Source organism: Triticum urartu, chromosome 2A, assembly GCF_056163025.1.
Source record: "Triticum urartu cultivar PI428250 chromosome 2A, HENAU_Tu73, whole genome shotgun sequence".
Classification (NCBI taxonomy): domain Eukaryota; kingdom Viridiplantae; phylum Streptophyta; class Magnoliopsida; order Poales; family Poaceae; genus Triticum; species Triticum urartu.
Window position 1 is genome coordinate 388,049,473 of NC_141874.1, and position 20,393 is coordinate 388,069,865.

Consider the following 20,393-nt stretch of genomic DNA (forward strand, 5'->3'; position numbering starts at 1 on the left):
TTCACCATTCTCTTTTTTCTTTTTGTAAAAATGGTCCAAATCTTTTTCTTTTTTTGCGAATAATTACTCACTCGTTTGAGCGATAAGTAATATCAATAGAAGAAAATATCAAAATTCACTAAAAGTACAAAACACGTCAAACATAATAAAAATTATATTAAGACTCTAAGACCATTCCCATCCGCGCTAAAATATCATTTTTCCTAGGATTAGTTTCGGCGTCGGTCGATTTAGAGAAGACGTGGCACCAAATCAAAGACGAGGAGGCCTCGGCCTCTCACACTATGATTAGCATGGACTTGGCCGGAGATGGGGATGTCGCGCCATGCTGATGGAGGACAAGAAGTAGGTTGATTTGTATCAGAGTTTACGTCGACAAACTTCTTTTTTCGCATAAATGAAAAAACATTAGAATCCGAAACTCTGTAGATCAATTTCACACAAAATACTACCATGTGTAGATTCTTTTCAGGTTTTTTGGCGCAACATGTTATTTTAAAAATGACGCAACTCATTTGAAATGTGAAATTTCACAAAATTATGTTTCATAAAAAAATCATTTTATACGCATAGTGGCATTTGTGTATCGTTGACGTGCAAAGAGCCAAGGTCAAATGTTTTCTTACTTGCAAGAAATAAAAAAGGAGAAATTTCTATAGAAAGATAACACAAATTTTGATGCATATTTGATGGCCTAAATAGAAGGTGTAGCTACATGGGAGTGTGAAAAATCCACAATCCAGATTGTTGGCGTGGGTGCAATACGGGGTGCGGTCACTGACGTTGGAGTTGGGCAGGACTCTGGACCGACATAGGAGGCGGATCGAGAATGGTCAGGTGGCAAGACAGACATGACACCGCTTGGCAGGGGCGACAATATGGAGGGGCGGGTCACAATAAGGAATGAACAAGAGTAAGAAAAGGAAGAAGCAGTGTTATCAGCCGTTTGATTTTATTTTAAACGGTCTGATAGCAGATGATGCGAAACAGTAGTATTTTACTGTTCTAATAGTAAATGTATTTTAAAATGATATTCTAAAACGATACCCAAACAAGAAGAAAATGGAAGAAGGAAAATAAAGCAGTGGCAGTATCGTAAAAGTTACCAGCCGCAAGTGCAAAACCGTCACCTAAACCCCTGCATAAACGATCTGCCCTTCGTCTTCTCTCTTGGCCACCGCCACCGCCACCTCTCTCCGCGCGCACCACCGCCAGCGCCACTCGAAACCCCCCAACACTCGCGAGCCCTGAGATCTACGCGAGATGTGGCGCGGCTGCGTCTCGCGCGGCCTCTCCAAGGCAAAGGCCTCCGCCTCCAGGCTCTTCTCCACGACCTCGGTACCCTTGATCCCCTCTTTCTCTCTGCTTCATCTGATCGACGTAGTTTTCCCCGAAATTTTCGAGTATTCTTATAGTTAATCGCGGAGCTGGAGGTTTTGAGGTGGAAATTCTACCTTTTTCTTCGAGTAATCTTGGTTTTCCTTTGGCAAAAAAAGAGAGTAATCTTGGTTTTCTATGCGATGAGATGGCTTAGTGTTCGAGGAATGCACGACGATTGATTGTTCTTCTGTGGCTGTGAGCATTTGCAGTCTTCGTACACGGTGGTGGACCACTCGTATGACGCGGTGGTGGTGGGCGCAGGAGGCGCAGGTCTCCGGGCGGCCATCGGGCTCTCGGAGCACGGCTTCAACACCGCCTGCATCACCAAGCTCTTCCCCACGCGGTCGCATACCGTCGCAGCGCAGGTATAGTACAATTATCATCGCAAACCCTGGGTATCTGTGTATCCTGTTATTCTATTTATTGAAATGAAATTCGCTGAAAGACATATAAGACGGAAACTGTTTCTTTTTCCGTGTGCCGTTTGGTGCTAATTTCCGTTGGTTAGTCAGTTTTGGAATAGGATGAATTTTTTTGAACGATCCAGCAAAACGCTGGTTTATATAGTAAGCAGTAACAGGCTGATCCATGGATCCAAGGAGGAAAGTAAAAGAACAGTCAGAGAAAAATAAAAAAGGCCCCGAAAAGGCCTGAAAACGAGTTCCCAATCTTTCACGACGGATCCCTGAAAGGGGTCCCGGACATTTTGCGCCGGCCATACGCCGAGGATCTCCACGTCTATGCCGGTGACAGGCTCAATAACCACTCTGAAAGTGCAGTTATTTCTCTCCTGCCACAGCTCCTAATCCCCCATGATGATCATTGACTTGATTTCCTTATTGCGGTGACCTTGCGAGGCATAGACGATCCCCATGACAAACTCCGTTGAACTGCCCTTGCATGCCAATAAATTACCATTTGGTAGGGCTATTTATTTTTCTAGTACTCCTTGTGTAGTATGCTAATCAAGTAAGAGAGTAGAAGAGTGAAAGGCAGTCAAGTGGTTTTAAGCTGATGCTAGCCTGAGCATTAGGGTGGATCAATATTGTTGCAATTCGCAAGGAGTGGAGCATCTGTTGCTGGATTTCATAATTTACAGTTTGTTAGGGGTGACCAAGGTAAGGTAGTGAATAAAGTCTTGTATAGAATAAGCCGAAGTTCTGGTGTGTCTGGTCCAAAAATTAAATGATACGTGAGCTTAAATTCTGCGAATTATGTGTGACCCTGTTATTTCCATACCTGAATTAGGCGTAGTATTCGCATTTCTCAGCAATGTGTTTTTCATGCTGAAGCAGATGTGCTGTTCAGGACTTTTTGCGTGCTTTCCTTGACTAGTAAGGTTATTATGTTAAGGAATATTCATAGTGATGGGATACCATCCTAAGTTTGTAGTGTCGAAACTCTCAATTTGTCAGCATGCATTTTACTGACAGAATACCATCCTAAGTTTGTAATGTCGAAACTCTCAATTTGTCAGCATGCATTTTATCTGACAAATTTCTGTGCTACTACGCCACTGAACTGTGCTTGCTTGACTTGTAATGTTGCATTTTCCATGTAGGTGTAAGGTCACTTTCAGGCTTTGTGTCTTTTGCACTATTAATATGAACTGCTAGATTTCCTGTTTAGTTGTGAGTTATTGTCTAAGTTTTTTTTTTTACTTTGGGCATGCACTAACATGCAAGAATGTATGCAGGGAGGCATAAATGCTGCTCTAGGAAACATGAGCGAAGATGACTGGAGGTGGCATATGTATGATACAGTCAAGGGAAGCGACTGGCTTGGTAAGCTACTCCACAGATTTTGATGTTTTAGGGAAAATACATAGAGGCTATAATCATAGAAATTTGAGAGCTAATGCGAACTGATATCTTTCTAAGCAACTGGCATGAAACCCCATTCATTTTTAACAGAACCTACAAAACCTCATTGAAATTTCTTTATAATATGCAACTCTTATCCACTTTCAGGTGATCAAGATTCTATCCAATATATGTGCAGAGAAGCACCAAAAGCTGTTATAGAACTTGAAAATTATGGATTGCCATTTTCAAGAACTGAAGATGGAAAGATATACCAACGTGCATTTGGAGGCCAGAGTTTAGATTTCGGGAAAGGTACTTCCTAACTAAAGTGTAAGAAGGACACCTTCATAGTATCTTATTCCTCATCCTACCACTATCTGCTATCATCAGGTGGACAGGCCTACCGATGTGCATGTGCTGCTGACAGGACAGGGCATGCTATGCTCCACACGTTATATGGTCAAGCCATGAAGCATAACACTCAGTTTTTTGTAGAATATTTTGCACTAGACCTTCTCATGGACAATGAAGGTAAGATAACTATGTTATTCAGATTGTCATGTATCTTCTCCCCTCATATCTGGTAGCACACGAGATTCAATTTGAATTAGATAAAATTATTTCCAATTGAAATGAATTGCTCTGCCAGACATCTTAGTTTCAACTTTTTCTTCTTGTGGCAACGTACAACAGAGACATCTGTTAGAACTTAATAACTCACCAGGATCTAAAAGGAACATCTCAGTGGAAGTACCAGCAATGAAGGAACGCCCGAAATTTGTCTGCTTGATTTTTTTTCCGGGCAATCGGCAGGAGCTCTGCCTTTTCATTAAGAAGAGAATTGGCCAGTTTATAAGGGAATCTGGCAGAAAACTGATACATCTGCGACAAGCGCACACGCCAGCCCTGAGGTTGCGCACCAACCGAGCCGTCGACACTGCCACCTAAGTGACAAGAGACGACACCCAATCACTCAACACCGGTTTTCGGAGCCGCCGCTCCGACGACCACATCGACCCTGAGGCCGCGCACCAGCCTAGTCGATGTCTCTGTCGCCCTAGTGACCAAAGACAACACTTCCACACAGAAGATCTTCAGAGCCGCCGCTCCGACTTCCACATCAGCCCTGAGGCCACGAACCAGCTAGTCAATGGCACTGCCGCCCAAGTGACCAAAGCCACGACCACGCGCAGGAGACTTCCGGAGCCGCCGCTCCGACTACCACACCGGCCCTGAGGCCACGCACACTCCTAGCCAACGAAGCTAACAAAGCCACTGCAATATGATTGTTAGACCACAGCAATTGTTCTTCCACTATCTTCAATTGCTTGATCCACTGCAATATGATTGTTATTGAAGCCAACTTCCTCCAGTCAAACAAAATACGATTTCATAATCAGCTTATTTCTGGTGGCGAATATTCAAAGACCATAGCATTCATACCAATCCATATCGCCCAAGCAACTAACACAAAACCAGGCAGGGCAAGTTCCAGCTCATGTATTGCCCTGCAGCCACACACCCCCAATTTCAGAATATTACAAAGATATACATATCTAGAAACAATCATATTCATCTTTTGTGTTTCAAATTGTTGCTATGATGTAATAAAGTAACCCACTCCCCATAGACATGTTGAACACTTCATATTACACTTTCTAGTTATGGTTCTGTCTATGAATTCGAAGCACTTGTTTGATTATTATTTTTTGTTTTCCGAGCTTGTCGTGTTCTTGTTGCACTAACCATAATGCTGCTTATGTGTTATGGACTTATAGGGGCTTTGTCCATTAGTGTTAACATGGTCTGCTTTATTCTCTATGCCATTGCCCGTGAACCCAAGCCTGCTTGTTACATAGTTCTCCCTAAGTGTTTGTTGCCTCCTTTTGTTATTCTGTTGATAACGACATTGACATGCTTGAACACTTCTTGCTGCTTCTGGAGCTTTTGTATTTTTCTCATGAAGATTGTTTCGAGCTTTCCATGGTGTCAATACTAGTAATTAACACATAATGATATTTCAGGCAACTGCCAGGGAGTCATTGCCTTAAACATGGAGGATGGCACCCTTCACCGTTTCCGTGCAACAAATACAATTCTAGCCACAGGGGTAATATTATTATTATTTCTACGTTTGTAGGTATAAATTGTTTGTGCTTGCTTACTTTAACTGTGAAATTATTTTTGGGTTATGGAAGTAGGGTTACGGCAGGGCCTACTTCTCAGCAACCTCAGCTCACACATGTACTGGAGATGGCAATGCCATGGTTGCACGTGCTGGTTTACCTCTTCAAGTTAGTTTTTATCTAATGCTGATGCTAATTTTTAAGTTCCTCCTCTTCCATTATCCTGTTTGATTATGCTTGTGTGATATATGCATTGCAGGATCTTGAGTTCGTCCAGTTCCATCCTACAGGCATATATGGTGCTGGATGCCTCATCACTGAAGGTTGTATATATTCAACTATTTCTCCCTGTTGTTATCATTAGGGAAGCAACTTGGTCATAAAACCCTCTAATCTATGGATGATGTATTTCTGGACTTGATGTTGTACTTGTCTGTTAAGCCCCCCTTTTCTCTTCTCTGACAACTTGTGTTTACCTTGTTGATCTCACATGATTTTCTCAGGATCCCGTGGTGAGGGTGGTATTCTTAGGAACAGTGAAGGTGAGCGTTTCATGGAACGATATGCTCCTACTGCAAAGGATCTTGCTTCTCGTGATGTTGTTTCAAGATCCATGACAATGGAAATTAGAGAAGGACGTGGTGTTGGTAAGTAGTCTTAGTCATCTTTTTATATGTTCAAAAGGTTGCCAAATTGTGTGGCTTATTCACGTCAACCCAATCCTTTTGTCTGGTTATCGCAGGGCCATTGAAGGATCACATCTATTTGCATCTTAACCATCTGCCTCCTGAAGTTCTCAAGGAAAGACTTCCTGGTATATCTGAAACTGCTGCTATTTTTGCTGGTGTTGACGTCACCAAGGAGCCCATTCCAGTTTTGCCTACCGTTCACTACAACATGGGTGGGATCCCAACAAACTACCATGGGGAGGTTCGTCTTGAGTAACCAAATTAAACATGATCATGGATCATATTTGCTGTTCTCCTAATAGGTGTTCTGTTTTAAATACTATTAGGTTGTGGATATCAAGGGTGATAATCCAGATACTGTTATTCCTGGTTTAATGGCTGCTGGAGAAGCAGCGTGCGCGTCTGTTCATGGTGCAAATCGTTTGGGTGCAAATTCACTTCTTGACATAGTTGTGTTTGGTAGAGCTTGTGCAAACAGGGTAGCTGAGATTTCGAAACCAGGTAAGCTCCTTTCTTTTGTTCTGCATCTCATTGCTTTCTTGGCTCTGACTCACTATACCTATATTGCAGGTGACAAGCAGAAACCTCTGGAAAAAGGTGCAGGGGAGAAGACTATAGCATGGCTGGACAAGCTGAGAAATGCAAATGGATCATTGCCAACTTCCAAGATCCGTCTTAACACACAACGTATTATGCAAAATAATGCTGCAGTTTTCCGTACACAAGAAACGCTTGAAGAAGGTATTGGACATATCCTTTGTAGAGTTCATCACCATCCTGTGTTTTTTTCTCGAACAATCACCATCCTGTGTCTGTTATCTGTTCTCACCATAGACCCTTGAGAGGTAAGGGAAATTCTTATAGCTATTTATGCATGAAAAGCAGGAAGCCAGAACAACATAAGTAAAGAGATACACAAGCAGGAAGAGCCATTATTCTTGGTTATAATTATCATTTATCAAAAAATTCTCATTGACCATATGTTTATTAGGTTGTCAACTGATCAGCAAAGCATGGGAAAGTTATCATGACGTGAAGATCAGTGACCGAAGCCTCATATGGTATATGTTATTCCTCGCAGGAATTGTATGAAGCAGTTTGACTTGTATTCCTGCAGTAATCACCCATTTTTGTTGTTGTTTGTTTATGCAGGAATTCAGACTTGATAGAAACCATAGAGCTGAAAAATCTGTTAATAAATGCATGCATAACTATGTATTCAGCAGAGGCTCGGAAGGAAAGCAGAGGAGCTCATGCTCGTGAAGATTTCACGGTTTGCTACTTGGCTTGTTTGTTTTACTGTCTCTTCTTCCTTGCACCCACATGCTTCTATGTAGTAACGGCAATTGTTTCTCCTCGTTGCTTACAGACAAGAGACGATGAACGTTGGATGAAGCACTCACTGGGGTAAGTATCTTGATCGTCTTCTCTTCATTATTAAGCTTAATGTGGTCACATCAAACAATTTTGTGGAGTGAAACAAATTATAGTAGTGTGTAATTCAGTGTAAAACACACTTAGGGAATCTCCAACGGTGTACCTCAAATCGGACACAATAAAAGTCCGTGGACCCACCAAACTTCCGTGGATGCGCCCGCGGATCCGGATACGGGAGCTGGCCACCCAACCCTGTGCAGCAAACGTCCGCCCTTGTCCGTCCTTGTTTCTTCCTATGATTCCAAACATTAAGTTTTCAAATAAAACAATTCAATCTTGAATCCAACTTTATGCATATGCTCTAGTTTAGTTCTCCCCTTTAAGCGCAACAGATGCTCAAGCAGATCATTCCGAAGCTGCTCATGAGCTGCTCGATGGCTTGATGGAGAATATGTTTGATGCATTTGGATAAAATCTCCAAACATCACCAAATTCTGCTCTGGAAGTTGGATAGGAACACTCAAATTCCAGACCTTCGTCAACTCCTTCACCCTCATCCTCCACAATCATGTGGTACATGATCACACAACAAGTCAACACCTCCCGCAACGTCTCTGGATCTCATTGTTTAGCAGGTCCACGAACAACTGCAAAACTCATTCATCCTTTGTAGTGTCTTCGGACAAAGCAAGATCTTTTTTCAGTATTTTGCTCAGACATGGTCTTGACAAAGGTCGCCCACCGATGATAGATACAATCAATCAAATAGTAGCCCATGTTGTAGTCATGACCATTGATGGTATAGTTGCACGGAGGAGCTTGTCACACAGTCAACCTAGCAAACAAAGGAGACCGCTGCAGCACATTGATGCCATTGTGAGACCCGAGCATGCCAAAAAAAGTGCCAAATTCAGAGATCTTGTGATGCATCTGCTTTAAGAATGATGGTAGGCTTCTTAACATGACCTTGATATTGCCCTTGTTTTACATATAGGCAGTTTTTCCATTTTCATTGCATGCAATCAAGGGATCCGAGCATACCTGGCCAACCTTTTGCTTCCGAGAGTGCCATGAGCCTTTCGGTGTCTGCGACAGTTGGTTTTCTCAAATACTGCGGTCCAAACATCTTGACCACTGCAGTAGCAAACCTGACCATGGCATCTTCGCATGTGCTTTCAGACATCTGGAGCTACTCATCCCATGAATCTGCGGCCGTGCCATAGTCTAACATCCTCAATGCAGCCGTGCACTTCTGATAACTAGAGAAGACAATGGTAACTGCCTCCTTCAAGATGAAGTAGTCATCATAGACTCAGACACCATTGTAGAGACCATCAAAAACATTTTTCCGCATATGAAAGCGTCGGCGAAAATGGCCTACGAATAGGGCATCGCGGACAAAGTAGTCGTCCATCAAAAACATTTTTCCGCATCTGAAAGCATCGGCGAAAATGGTCTACGAATAGGGCATCGGGGACAAAGTAGTCGTCCATCAGCATCAAATGCCCCCATGCATTATTCTGATTCAACACTCGTCCCTTGACTGACCCCTTGAAACTGAGAACATGCTCCCCGGCACATGCTCCTCCGTACGCTTTGCATCTGGAAGGACCGCCCTCATCATCGTCATTCGCCATCATCCAACGAGGATGAATCCATGAAGTTGTCGTAGAAGTACTCCAAATCCATCGTGTTTGCTTCAAAGGAAGGGAAAAAAATGCCAACAATTTGGCTATGGCATTTAGCCAAACACTTGTCGGGTGTGGTGTCCGCCATGGACGGCACCTATAGGGCGGATGGTACCTGGGCAGCGGACGGATGAGGGGTGGAACGGTGCCGCACTTCAAGGCAGGTAGGCGCGTGGGTGATACATCAGCGGTGTTGGTAGCCGCCGCTTGGGGAGGGAGCGGATACAGAGTGTGGGGAAGGGGGAGTAAGAAAAACGCAGTCCGAGAGAGGTTTTGGGTGGGCCGGGGGTGTTGGAGTCCTACGTGACGGATATCTGAACGCTTGGAACCTCCCCTGGGTTTGGTGCCAGTTTTCTGAGAATTTGGACGCGTCTGTGGTGTCCGGACATTTAGGCGCGGTACGGCGTATAGCGTTGGAGATGTCCTAAATTCAGCAACTTGATGCCATTTGCATGTGTTTTACAGGTACTGGGAGAATGAGAAGGTACGATTGGCATACAGGCGAGTCCATATGAACACATTGGATGATGAAATCGAGTCGTTCCCACCGAAAGCACGAGTATACTGATTCATGCGTCTCAGCTCGGTGATTTAATTAAGGTTGTTAATAAAGCATGCTGTGGGTATTCTCTAGCTGGGAGTTTCAGCTGAATTTTGTCCTTGTTTTTCCTGTGTATCCTGTGTAATCCATGGGAAATAAAAAAAAATACTAGTGCCTAGCCTGTCCCTTTCTGGGTACCTTTGGTGTAAATGAAATTTTGTATGAGGTGCTTTCATGCCGAACCAGATACTTATGATCTGGGATGATGATCTACCTTACTTATGTTTTTCTTTTTCTTTTGTGAAACATTTTAGTTATGCATTTTGTGCTCGCGCTGGCTCCAGCAGAATCCACCGTCGATTTGGCTTAGGACTTTGGAGTCACAAAGGATCAAATAGGCTCACAGTGAGCATAGCCAACCACAAACGTGGAACAGGAATATGTACACGTATGCACTACAAGTCAGGGACATGGAATTCTTGTTTCTTGCAAGGTACTGCCTCCATCTCTTGACAGGCTACTGCTGCTACGCCATTTCCATTGCTGCTGGGTGTTTCGGGCGCACCTGATGTCTCCGGAGTAGCCTCTCCGGCTTCGAATCTCGCCCTCCTCTCGACGGCCTCTTGCACCCTCTGTGCAAACTCCTCATCGGAACCAGGCAGCATGTACCGCAGCCTCATGTTTATCCTGTTGGCCACCAGAACCTTGTGCCGAGGCTCTATCCTATGCTCCAAAGAGTAACTGAAAAACCTGGCAAGGCACAAGGATGGGAAGCATCAGCCTGTATCATCTCATCTTCTTCTCAGAAGAGGATATGGATGCGGTACACTCACCGGGGAAACTCGATAAGATCTTTCAGCGGCCGTACCATGACACGCCTGAGGTACTGGTATTTTGGACGTAGAACATCCACATTGTATCGGAGAAGCGTCGGGAAGTCGGCAACCATCTGGCCGAGCACCAAGTGGTAGATGCCCAGTGACCGGAAGTACTTGACGCTGGCTTCCAGTTTGTGTGCGATGCTGCAGCCCATGAGCTGCGGGTCCAACGCAATGACCTTCCCAATGTCATCCTCTGTTACTCCAGCTTTTGTCCTCAGGAATATAACCTGCAGTTTCAAGACACATAAGCCGAATAACAACAAGGCCGGCTTAATGAGATTTGAAACAAACTGCACTTATGATGTACGTAAACTTATCCTACGGAAAGCATTGTAAAACATGGTGAAATAAAATGATACGAGAACAAACCACTGGGCGTAACTTCCTGTACAGACTATAAGTTAGTACAGGGGGGAACTTCACAAGCACATTGCCGACTGCATCATTCCTCACACCAATATCCTGTAGAAATCGTACCTGGAAAATTGATCGGGTAGAAATGAGAAGGGTCAACTGTCAACAAGCCATACATCAGAACTAGAAATCCAATACGCCTACGCTCCATTAGATACAAAAGGTAATTACTCCTAAGAGTAAAAAAAAAGGCAGTTACTCCTATCAGAGAGTTAAAGAGCATGTTCAACAGATCATAATATATTTTGTGAACAGGCCGACGAATCATAGTACCCTGCAGTGAATAACTCATAAAAGAGTGCCCAAGTAGCATTAAAACATGCATGCATAGTACTAATTATTTATGGGGTACCTTTGGTGCAATTACTGTCTCTAAATCAAGACAGAAAATCGTAGGTTGGACCACCAACATACGCTTCATACCATCCCGTGAAATGTTTAGATGATATAGGTACTTCACAAGTGGCTTCCACCTTTCTTCAATGCTGCAGGCCATGAGCTGTGGCTTATAAGCCAGCATTTTTCCAAGTTCTTCTGTGCTCAAACCAAACTCTTTCAGATATTGAACCTGTGAGCCAGAACACCATTATTTTCAACACAGACTTTGTTCTAATTATGAAGCACAAACAATCATTGCTATACAATTAACAATGACAAACTGAAATGTTGAATTCAAGAACTCAGTTTTTCCTATATACTTTACTTGTATCCATTTTTATGCTATCAGGTATTATGTTGATTCTTCTACAAACAAGAGCCACAGATTTACAAATTTTACTAACCACTGAATTTAATGAGCAGCGCCAAATTCTTCTATGGATTGCTTTTCCCACCTCTTTTGTCATCAAAGTGCCTATGGACCAGTTCTTTTTTAGTTACCCGAAGCCCATGTAGACGCACCTACGACTGAGTTCTGTTTCTAAGATTTTCAATACCATGTTTCCTGAAGCGAGATTTTGGCGCGATTGCTATAAAATATACTCCCTCCGCCCCAAAATTCTTGTCTTAGATTTGTCTAAATACGGATGTATCTGATACATCCGTATTTAGACAAATCTAAGACAAGAATTTTGGGACGGAGGGAGTACTTCCTTGACCACTTGAAGATAGATCGATCTTAAGAAGATCATTGCCTACTCCTCAGTAGCCGATATAAATTTGGTGACTATTGGTATGTTTAGGCCATTAGGTCACCTATTTTGAGTTATAGACACACAAGCAAGGCCAAAACATGTGTGTGGGGCCTGCAAGCCATCAACCTACTAGCTATAGGGGAGACAACTTAGCATGTCAAGACAAAATTTTCATTAATCCAAAGTCATATGACGACATCTCCCAGAATTACAAGAAATTTACTTTCACTAGTTCGTCAGTAGTTCAGTGTTAGATCGGTTATAATCATATGGCGGACAACACTGCGAAATCATTGATGCCTATCCAAAAAGGGAACTGTGAGTTTAGTTTTGCTCCACCAATGTTCTTTAACAAAATATGAATCGATCTTCAATCATCTGAAGATTAAATTGACTCTTGCATAATAGTAATAGTAAGAGAAAGGGAATAAATTGCAGGAAAAAATGGTGTCAAATATTCTTCCAAGTGGGCAAGGTGCAGAAAGAAAAATAGCATGGAGCAAAACTTAATGCGCAGTAAACACCTTACTGTTCATCTCTTCTAGGCTGAAAAACCCGAGAACTTTTGGATAATCATAGACCATAGTGCCGAAGTCATTCTCATTCATTCCCATATCTGTATAAAATTGCACTCGTGTCTCTAACTCATCCAAGGACAAATTCAATAGCTGTGGACATCTACTGACCACGTGACCAATCCAGTCTCTCCTAACACCACAGCATTCCAGATAGCCAGTAATCTCTTCCAATTCTTCAAAACTGCGACTCATAAGGGATTCACCCTTCGCAAGCACACGTCCCAAAAATTCTCCTTTCACATAAATTGATCTCAACCACTTTAGCATCCTTCTCACTTTCTCCAGATCACCAGAACAGGAGCAAACTACTTTCGCAATCTGGGGATATGTCAACGAGTTGTGCTTGAACCACCTGAAGTGAATATATTGTTTCAATACTAGCGAGGAAACTACGTACGTATTATGAAATACACTACTTCAAAGTTTGCACAGTTACTTATCATGTCAGTTCAAATGAAATGTTCAAATAGGTATACAACAGTGTGAAAAGACATCAGATAAATGCAGCTTAGACAACTAAAACTGAAAAAAAATTCAAGATAACTAGAACTGAAAATTTAATAAGATTGAGTTGAGCTTGCTGAGGTTAAAAAGCAGGAATTGGAAAATAATCACAATGGAACTTGTTGACAGGGGGTGTATAACTAAGCTTGTGATTGTCATGGTTGGCCACTGATATGAGGGCACTTTCATTTCAAGCCTAACAAAATGTGCACCGTCTTGAAACTAGCTAGGTGAGTGATGGTCAAGCTTCTTTTCTCTCTGTTTCTGTTAAATGACAACTCCTATAGATTTATAGTTTTTGCTCACACAAAAACAAAATTTCATTCGAGACTGGTAGTTGCATTGTTGCAGTTCATGTGCCCAGTACTTGAGAAGAAATAAACAGAAGAATTGAACAAGAAAAAGAAAAGGGGACGCTGCGACGTTTACTTGACCAGCTCGACCACGCCCGATTCCTGGATGTAGGTCCGTGCCCGCGCGTTGAAGGACTGGTGCGCGAGCTCGGGGCGGTCGCGCCGCATGGCGGCGGCTCCGACGACAATGCGGTCGACGAAGGCGCCCATCCGTGAAGTGAGGTTGTTGACGTAGGTGAGGCCCCCGGCCTTCCCGCCGCTGAGCGCGGCCACGAGCGCCTCGGTGGCCACAGCGCGGCGCACCTCGAGCGCACGCCGCAGGACGTCATCGTCGGCCGGGACGTCGAGGTCCTCCCGGGAGTCCTGGATGCGCGGGGGCGCGACAGAGCCCGGGAACCGGTGGGTGCGGCGCGGGGCGAGGGAGGCCTCCTCGGCGGCGAGGAGGGAAGGGGATGGAGCGGGCGGGAGGATGGGATAGTGGGTGGCGGTGGTTGTGGCGGGGTTCTGGAGACGCGATGAGACGGCGGAGGAGGGAAGGAGGCGGCAGCAGCGAGGGTAGGAAGGGTTGGCGGTGTGGAGCGGGAGGTGCAGGCGGATGTGAGAGCGTGGGAGAGTGGTGGTGGCCATTGGAGACGAGTGGAAGGTGGAGCGAGGTTTAGCTCTATCCGGTTTGAGTTTTTTTTTAACTGTTTGGGGGTTAACAGCTTTTTTTAGAGAGAGAGAGAGAGAAAACAAGGCAAGGTAAACTGGCATGGCCAACTGCTAAACGGTCACATTTGAATTTAAATTTAAATAAAAATAAAAATTCAAATTGACTTATTTTTTCAACCTTCGACCCAGAACAATCATGTCTCAAATTAATCAAACTAACTAGTACAGATTATGTCAAAATCAATGTGATTTGGTGAAAAGAAATTAATTGTGTCATACTGAATGTTGTTGCTCTATGTGCACTCTGAAAACATCATGTACCATCTCCATGTGCCAATGAAGGAAAACCCACAACTTAGCCTCTCTTTATGCACACTTCTGACCTTGAGTAACCAAAGCCATGCACATCCGATGACAATTATACACAGGTAAGGAAGAATCACCAGCGCCTGAAAGAAATTCCGGATAAAATCTTCTCTTTTCTCTACACAGCGACGTCCTCGTCCAGCACTTGCGGGTCCGGAGCAATCTCCCGCAAAGATCTCTTGAAGGACGAGGAAGCTTCTCCCCCACTAATATGCGACCTAACTGAGCCTCTGCGATCAAGCATTCGCCCTGATGGCGACATGACCTCGTAGCTCTGGTAACGATTGCCCTGAAGAAAAGCAGACTGCCATGAGCTCCGCGATGACGAGCTCCTGAGCCTTGCAGAGTTGGACTGGGAACCCGCTCGGACCACCCTCAGCGGATTCTCCAGGGCTTTCAAGACGTAGCGAGCAGAGGGACGCCTTGAAGGCTTTGAGTTTAGGCACGTCTTTGCGACGATCGCCACTGCCCATACTTCTTCAAGATGGTCCTCATCAACGACAAGTAAAGGATCGATGATATTAGTAATGCTATCCTTGTCACTGATGCTGATGCGATTTGTTGTGCCCGCCAGCCACTCCTCGGAGCCAGCATCGTTTGATCCACTTACACCAAAATTGCCTGTTACTAGCTCAAGGATCACCTTCCCAAAGCAGTAAACATCGTATGAACAAGTTGCTGGTGGGCCTGAAAATGAGAAAGACACACAAAAGAGATAAATTTCGTTCTTTTTCTGATATCAGACTTTGTATATCAATTATGAAAGTAGCATGCGGACAAATGTGAAATATTTATGCACCTGATGTGTTCTTGTCAAGAGACCTGCCACAAGAAAGTGCCAGTTACCAATGTCAGTTAGGAACGTCAGTTCAGAAGACTGAAGAAGCTTAACAAAATACTACTAACATAAGTTTCTTCTAAAAAAAGACAAGAATGGAATTTGCTCAAGACAACAGAATCAGAGGGCAGTAAGTAGGTGTGTGACCAAACAATGATTTACCAAGTACCAACCACCAATCAATCAAAATACGCCAAAAAATAAGATTCATTATTCACTGATGTTTCTGCAATCAACAGTTTGCAGTCCTAGAAACTGGTAGTCAAGTAAACAACTCCAAATTCCTTACTGTCATGTCCTTATTTGGTGTGCATTTGGCAAATAAAAGGCACTTAATACCAGAACTCGTCACTGCTAGCATGCTGTAGTATCTTTAAGTTAGTACCAGTAAAATTAGTAAGAAAGTGGCCAAACAAATTGCTTACAGCAAGTCAAGTAAAACCACAAATATAAATTATGTAGATTAATGCCTCTAACTTCTTTTCTATACATAGGGTCATCGATGATTTATAAGTAGAGTTGCTTTACCTTCCATTTATTTCTATATGTATGCTCCTCGTATATTAATGCTATATAAGCCTTAACATCAAGATAACTCAGAGCAAACTTTACAACATTAAGCTCAGGAGTTAATTACCATGGTTATTAGATTCTTCTAAGCCTATCACAAAACATGTAGAAAAAAAGAATTAAACAGGTCGCAATCTCACTTTGATGATCTCAAGATCCGAGAGAAAACATTCTGGCTTCCTGCACTTTGCTGAGCGCATATGTTACTCATACTTCCCAGTCGCACTTCAAATTTATCATCAAGAAGCACACTGCTTGCTTGGATATCTCTACAGTTACAATGAAAGAATCAGAACTCAGAACATGATAAATCAAATATCAAGAACGATATTAAAGAAGAAGATTAGGGCATCAAGCAACATGCAGCTACGTGGAGATAAGGCCTGTAACTTAAAATACTTGACCTCACCTACTGACAAGTGACAACATTGACTAGTCAAAGTAATATAAGATGGCAACAAAAGATAAAGCAGTCAAAACAGGCAGATGGGACAGAAGATGACTACTACCAATTATGTCAAAAGTAATACAATACTGGAATAACTGATGACGTCCAGAGAGCAGTTGGTAAAATACGAATACAAATGCTACGCCTACGCTCCAATAGAGACGTGAGGCTTTGGTAGAGCTTATTTCTATTAAAAAAACTATTATCATATATCAAATTTATCTTCATTGTATAACTCTTCCTCAGATATTCTCTCGTGCAGCATATACGCTTTGTACAGAAACCACATGCATATATCAGAAAAACATACAATCAAGTAACATTTTTTACTTCCACGCAAAAAAATGTAACACTTTTTACTCAGCAAAACAATCAGAAAATGACTAGTCATACAAAACCATATACTTCTACATCAGGTCAATTCTTCTACCATATACAAAGACAAATCATATTCCTCTAATCTTTCGTTCAGACTTGGGAATAATAGGTCAAACAAAAGTTTCACATATATAATATTTCTCTCTCTTCAGCAATAATGCCTTGACAGATATGAATTTTACTGGTGTATTCATAAACGTCAAAAGCACAACCACCACTTAGAGGACCCCAGAAAGTATAAACTAAATGTAGCAAATTTATACCATAAGATTAAATACTCCAATAGCATATTCCACATGTACTGGGAAATGCACCAGCATTGATGTTTGGAGCATACAAAAGGCATAAAATACCTGTGAACGAATGGTGGGCTGCACTCGTCATGAAGGAAGCACATGGCCTCAGCTACACCAGTGGCGATCTTCAGTCTAGTTATCCAATCCAATGAGTGCAAGCCATCTTCAGTGTCCACAGGTTTCTTGTGCAATGCGTTGGTCAAGTCCGCCTTCGGCATATACTTGTAGGACAGAAATTCTTCGTCATTGTTGGCCAGATGGCCGAGCAACGGAACAATCCTCTCATGTGAGTACCTCGAATAGAAGTCCAATTCGCTTGAAACTGTGTTGATACTCTTTGTACCAATCTTCTTGACGATGACATGTGCGCCATTCTCCAACACACCATGGTAAATATCCCCAGAATGCCCATGCTTGAGGAGGTTGTCATCACCAAAGCCCCCGGTGGCATGGACCAATTGCTCATAGGTCAACTCACCAAAAACGGCAATCGCGTCCTTAGGAGTAGCATCGGCTCTCGGGGACACTGCTACTGGTGATGAGGCCACAGGATTTACGCTGCTGTCCCTCCTACGCATGCCGCGTGCACCTTCCTCATTTGTTTCCGCCCCTCTCCCACCTCCTCTTTGTCTCCTCCTCATCAAACAGAAAAGCAATGCAACTAAAAACATAACCATCAATGCTGCCGCGGCTGCAAGAACCCCAATAAGTACATTTTTGGAGATCCCACGGCTCTTCTCCGGTGATGGCTGAGGCAAAGGTGCAGGCACTGGAATATCAACAAGTCTCACCCCTTCCCTCCTATAGAAGTCTTCACAATCAACACGGCGGCGCTGACCAGAGACACCAGAGAAGCAATTCACGCTAACATCCACCGTTGCATCGGATCCATTCCAATTTCCATCGAGGTAGTTGCTTGACACGTCCACCAGCCGGAATCTCGTCTTGAGTGCCCCAATGGCATCAGTGGCCACACCATACAGAGAATTCCCTGAAATGTTAAACAACGATGCCGCTACATCACCGGCGCCGACAGAGACGCTGGGTAGCTCCCCGGTGAAATTGTTGGTGGAGAGGTCAAGAACGCGAAGGCCTTTGACGGAGAGCAGCGTTTCCGGAACCTGGCCCGAGAGGCTGTTCCCGGAGAGGAGCAACCTAGTCAGATTCCCCGATGAGCCGAGATCGGGCGGGAGCGTGCCATTGACTGCAGCGTAGCGGAGGTCGAGCACGGCGAGCGGCGGCGGGAGGCCGCGGCTGAACCACGCGGGCACCTCGCCGGGGAGCGGGAAACCGGAGGCGTTGAAGAGCTCGAGCGCTGTGAGGTTCCGCAGCCCGTCGACCGCGAACGCCGGCGCGCGGCTTGCGAGGCGGGTGCGGCGGAACCCCGCGACGCTGACGCCCACGACGCGGCCGGCGCGGCACATGACCCCCACCCAGGCCGTGCACGGGTCGGCCCTCGCGGGCCACTCCCGCGCCCGCAAACCCAGCGACGCCCGCAGGCTGTACAGCCCCGCCAGGTCCGACGGCGACGCGAGCGGCTGCTGCGCCACGGCCGCCGCCACAGCCCCCAAAAGGGCCACGGCGGCCAGGAGGAGGCGGCAGTGCGGCATGGGTGGAGCCGGAGCACCGAAGCGGCTGCGACAGTCTGGTCTCTAGGGCGCGGCCATGGAGGGAGGCGGGGTCAGAGGCGCCCGTGAGGTGTTTGAGGGAATGCTTCTGGCTCTGGGCGGCACGGAGACGTGGGAGAGGCAAGCAAGGAGGAGTTGACCGTGGCGGCGAGGCGGCGAGGCGAGACAAGCAAGAAACGAAACCGGCATGTGTGCGGGCGAGTAAACTAAAGAGCGATGTTCTGTGGGACCCTCTTCCAGCCGTCCCGGATCGCATTCACGTGGGCCCGTCTCACGGGCCCGGCGCTGCCCCGCTTCAATGCGGGCCGTGTCCTGCAGGTGGGAAGGCGGCCGGAATGCCGGGAACGGCTGGCCCACCTGTCTGTGACCCGTGGTCCGCATGGAAGCGTGGAGGCGTGAGGGGCGCTGGGTTTCACTGGCTTCTGGGCCCGCTTGGTTTCCACGCGGGCGGGCGGGCGGGGTCGGGTTCGCGGGCTCGATCGTGGGCTCGGACCGACCGAGGAATGTTCGTTTTGTCCATCCGCTTCTTGTCCTGATCGGTCATTGCTTCTTTCTTTTCTTCTTTATTAAACACATTACTGTTTGGAATTGATGGAGAGAGATCTCTAGGTTTACGCGTCCGGCTAAGCTATCGTCCAGTATCCTTTTCTCTTGGAGCCGAAGCTGTGCATGTGAGAACGGCAGATGTGTCCACATGGAAGCGAACAAGCTCCATTTCAAAGAAAAAGAAAGTCAACTCAAAAAAATGAAGAAGCGGAACACCGCAACTTTGTGAAAGCTCAAACAAGAAAAGAAAAAAGAGACACCTCACTTATGTTGGATATATAATTACTTAATACTAGCAAAATATGCTCGTGCGTTGCAACGGAAAAAAAAATTATCCCTTATACACACCCGACAATATCAGCAAACAATATTCTTTAAAAAATCTGTACTGGCACAATTTCAAACAATATGAAAATCGACGTTAAGCCACTGGTTACATAAAGCTCGTATCCTCAGTTTATATGAATCATCTATAGAGATTGGTAGTGCACTGTAAGAAATAGAGAGGATGACTACGTACTTGTTTTAACCTTTAGCATATGGTAGTTGGTAGGAATCAACATCCCCTACGGTGCCAATAATAGATTTTGTGAGAGCACAAACTGCCATATCTACTAAATTCAAATAGGGTAGAAAACGTAGGCATTCTCAAATACCTCATATAGTGAAGATATTTATTTAAGGTTGCATCCTAAAGCAATTTTAGAAATGATTAACCAGTGAGATAATAGCATAACTAAAATCTACATATTTTTGAGGGATTTTCATATATAACATGTTATATTTGGAGTTATGATTTGAAAGTTGTGATTTAAAAAAAAAACTTTTGAATCTACCCGTAAAAGGAAAGGCCCATCGATGCTTTCGCGAGCATACGCCCACCAGCATCTAAAGAGAAGGGGGGGGGGGGATGACGAGAAAGGGGGAGTCGAACCTTGGCCTCTCGGATACAAGACTGACGCGCTTGCCACTGCACTGACTATATTCTCATGATAGATGAGGGGTTTGCCCTAAATGAAACAAAGCGAACGCATCAGAAGGAAAAAATGAATCATTTTTTTAACTTATGGGTGGCATAGTGGATAATTTGTGCCAACTTTAAGGGAAAATTTATGACATATCACCAGAAGCAATAGCCTCTTTATTATTAGGTAGAGATTGTGATTTATTGGAATATATAAATTATGATTAAAACTATTGTTA

At 44.4% G+C, this 20,393-nt stretch overlaps 3 protein-coding genes across 4 annotated transcripts; 1 reads left to right on the forward strand and 2 right to left on the reverse strand.

The window, feature by feature from the left end:
• The first annotated feature begins 1,137 nt into the window (after window positions 1-1,137).
• On the forward strand, window positions 1,138-9,902 carry LOC125537391 (succinate dehydrogenase [ubiquinone] flavoprotein subunit, mitochondrial). Of its 2 annotated transcripts, XM_048700697.2 has the most exons (16): window positions 1,141-1,338; window positions 1,590-1,745; window positions 3,077-3,164; window positions 3,351-3,497; window positions 3,576-3,716; window positions 5,210-5,295; window positions 5,387-5,479; window positions 5,571-5,634; window positions 5,815-5,958; window positions 6,054-6,241; window positions 6,327-6,501; window positions 6,571-6,741; window positions 6,992-7,061; window positions 7,153-7,273; window positions 7,370-7,407; window positions 9,531-9,902. In XM_048700697.2, exons 1-16 carry the CDS (start codon window positions 1,264-1,266, stop codon window positions 9,631-9,633), a joined length of 1,860 nt encoding a protein of 619 aa, XP_048556654.1. In that variant the 5' UTR covers window positions 1,141-1,263; the 3' UTR covers window positions 9,634-9,902. The 2 variants fall into 2 exon arrangements, with proteins under 2 accessions (XP_087400091.1, XP_048556654.1); XM_087543965.1 differs by having other exon boundaries at window positions 1,138-1,338; window positions 7,153-7,407.
• A 43-nt stretch (window positions 9,903-9,945) lies between these two features.
• Window positions 9,946-14,222, reverse strand: LOC125537385 (transcription termination factor MTERF2, chloroplastic-like). Its single transcript, XM_048700693.2, has 6 exons — window positions 13,546-14,222; window positions 12,559-12,964; window positions 11,254-11,469; window positions 10,857-10,964; window positions 10,440-10,714; window positions 9,946-10,356 (listed from the first exon to the last, which is right to left on the reverse strand). The coding sequence occupies exons 1-6, from the start codon at window positions 14,220-14,222 to the stop codon at window positions 10,062-10,064; spliced, it is 1,977 nt and encodes a 658-aa protein (XP_048556650.2). The 3' UTR covers window positions 9,946-10,061.
• Window positions 14,223-14,256: 34 nt separating this feature from the next.
• On the reverse strand, window positions 14,257-18,828 carry LOC125537388 (putative LRR receptor-like serine/threonine-protein kinase At2g16250). Its single transcript, XM_048700695.2, has 4 exons — window positions 17,074-18,828; window positions 16,035-16,163; window positions 15,286-15,308; window positions 14,257-15,173 (listed from the first exon to the last, which is right to left on the reverse strand). Exons 1-4 carry the CDS (start codon window positions 18,624-18,626, stop codon window positions 14,605-14,607), a joined length of 2,274 nt encoding a protein of 757 aa, XP_048556652.1. The 5' UTR covers window positions 18,627-18,828; the 3' UTR covers window positions 14,257-14,604.
• Between the last annotated feature and the right edge of the window lie 1,565 nt (window positions 18,829-20,393).

Bases quoted from the DNA above. Each gene is read 5' to 3' on its own strand.
- LOC125537388 (XM_048700695.2), bottom strand. From the start codon at position 18,626: ATGCCGCACTGCCGCCTCCTCCTGGCCGCCGTGGCCCTTTTGGGGGCT. The intron at 15,309-16,034 runs GTGAGATTGCGA...TTCTTGTGGCAG, and splicing joins CGGATCTTGAGATCATCAAA to GTCTCTTGACAAGAACACAT. The intron at 15,174-15,285 runs GTGCATAAATAT...TCTCATTTTCAG, and splicing joins TCTTGACAAGAACACATCAG to GCCCACCAGCAACTTGTTCA.
- LOC125537385 (XM_048700693.2), bottom strand. From the start codon at position 14,222: ATGCCAGTTTACCTTGCCTTGTTTTCTCTCTCTCTCTCTCTAAAAAAA. The intron at 10,965-11,253 runs GTACCCCATAAA...TCAATTTTCCAG, and splicing joins AGACAGTAATTGCACCAAAG to GTACGATTTCTACAGGATAT. The intron at 10,715-10,856 runs GTTTGTTCTCGT...TTGAAACTGCAG, and splicing joins ACAGGAAGTTACGCCCAGTG to GTTATATTCCTGAGGACAAA.
- LOC125537391 (XM_087543965.1), top strand. From the start codon at position 1,264: ATGTGGCGCGGCTGCGTCTCGCGCGGCCTCTCCAAGGCAAAGGCCTCC. The intron at 5,296-5,386 runs GTAATATTATTA...TTATGGAAGTAG, and splicing joins ATACAATTCTAGCCACAGGG to GGTTACGGCAGGGCCTACTT. The intron at 6,742-6,991 runs GTATTGGACATA...TATGTTTATTAG, and splicing joins ACAAGAAACGCTTGAAGAAG to GTTGTCAACTGATCAGCAAA.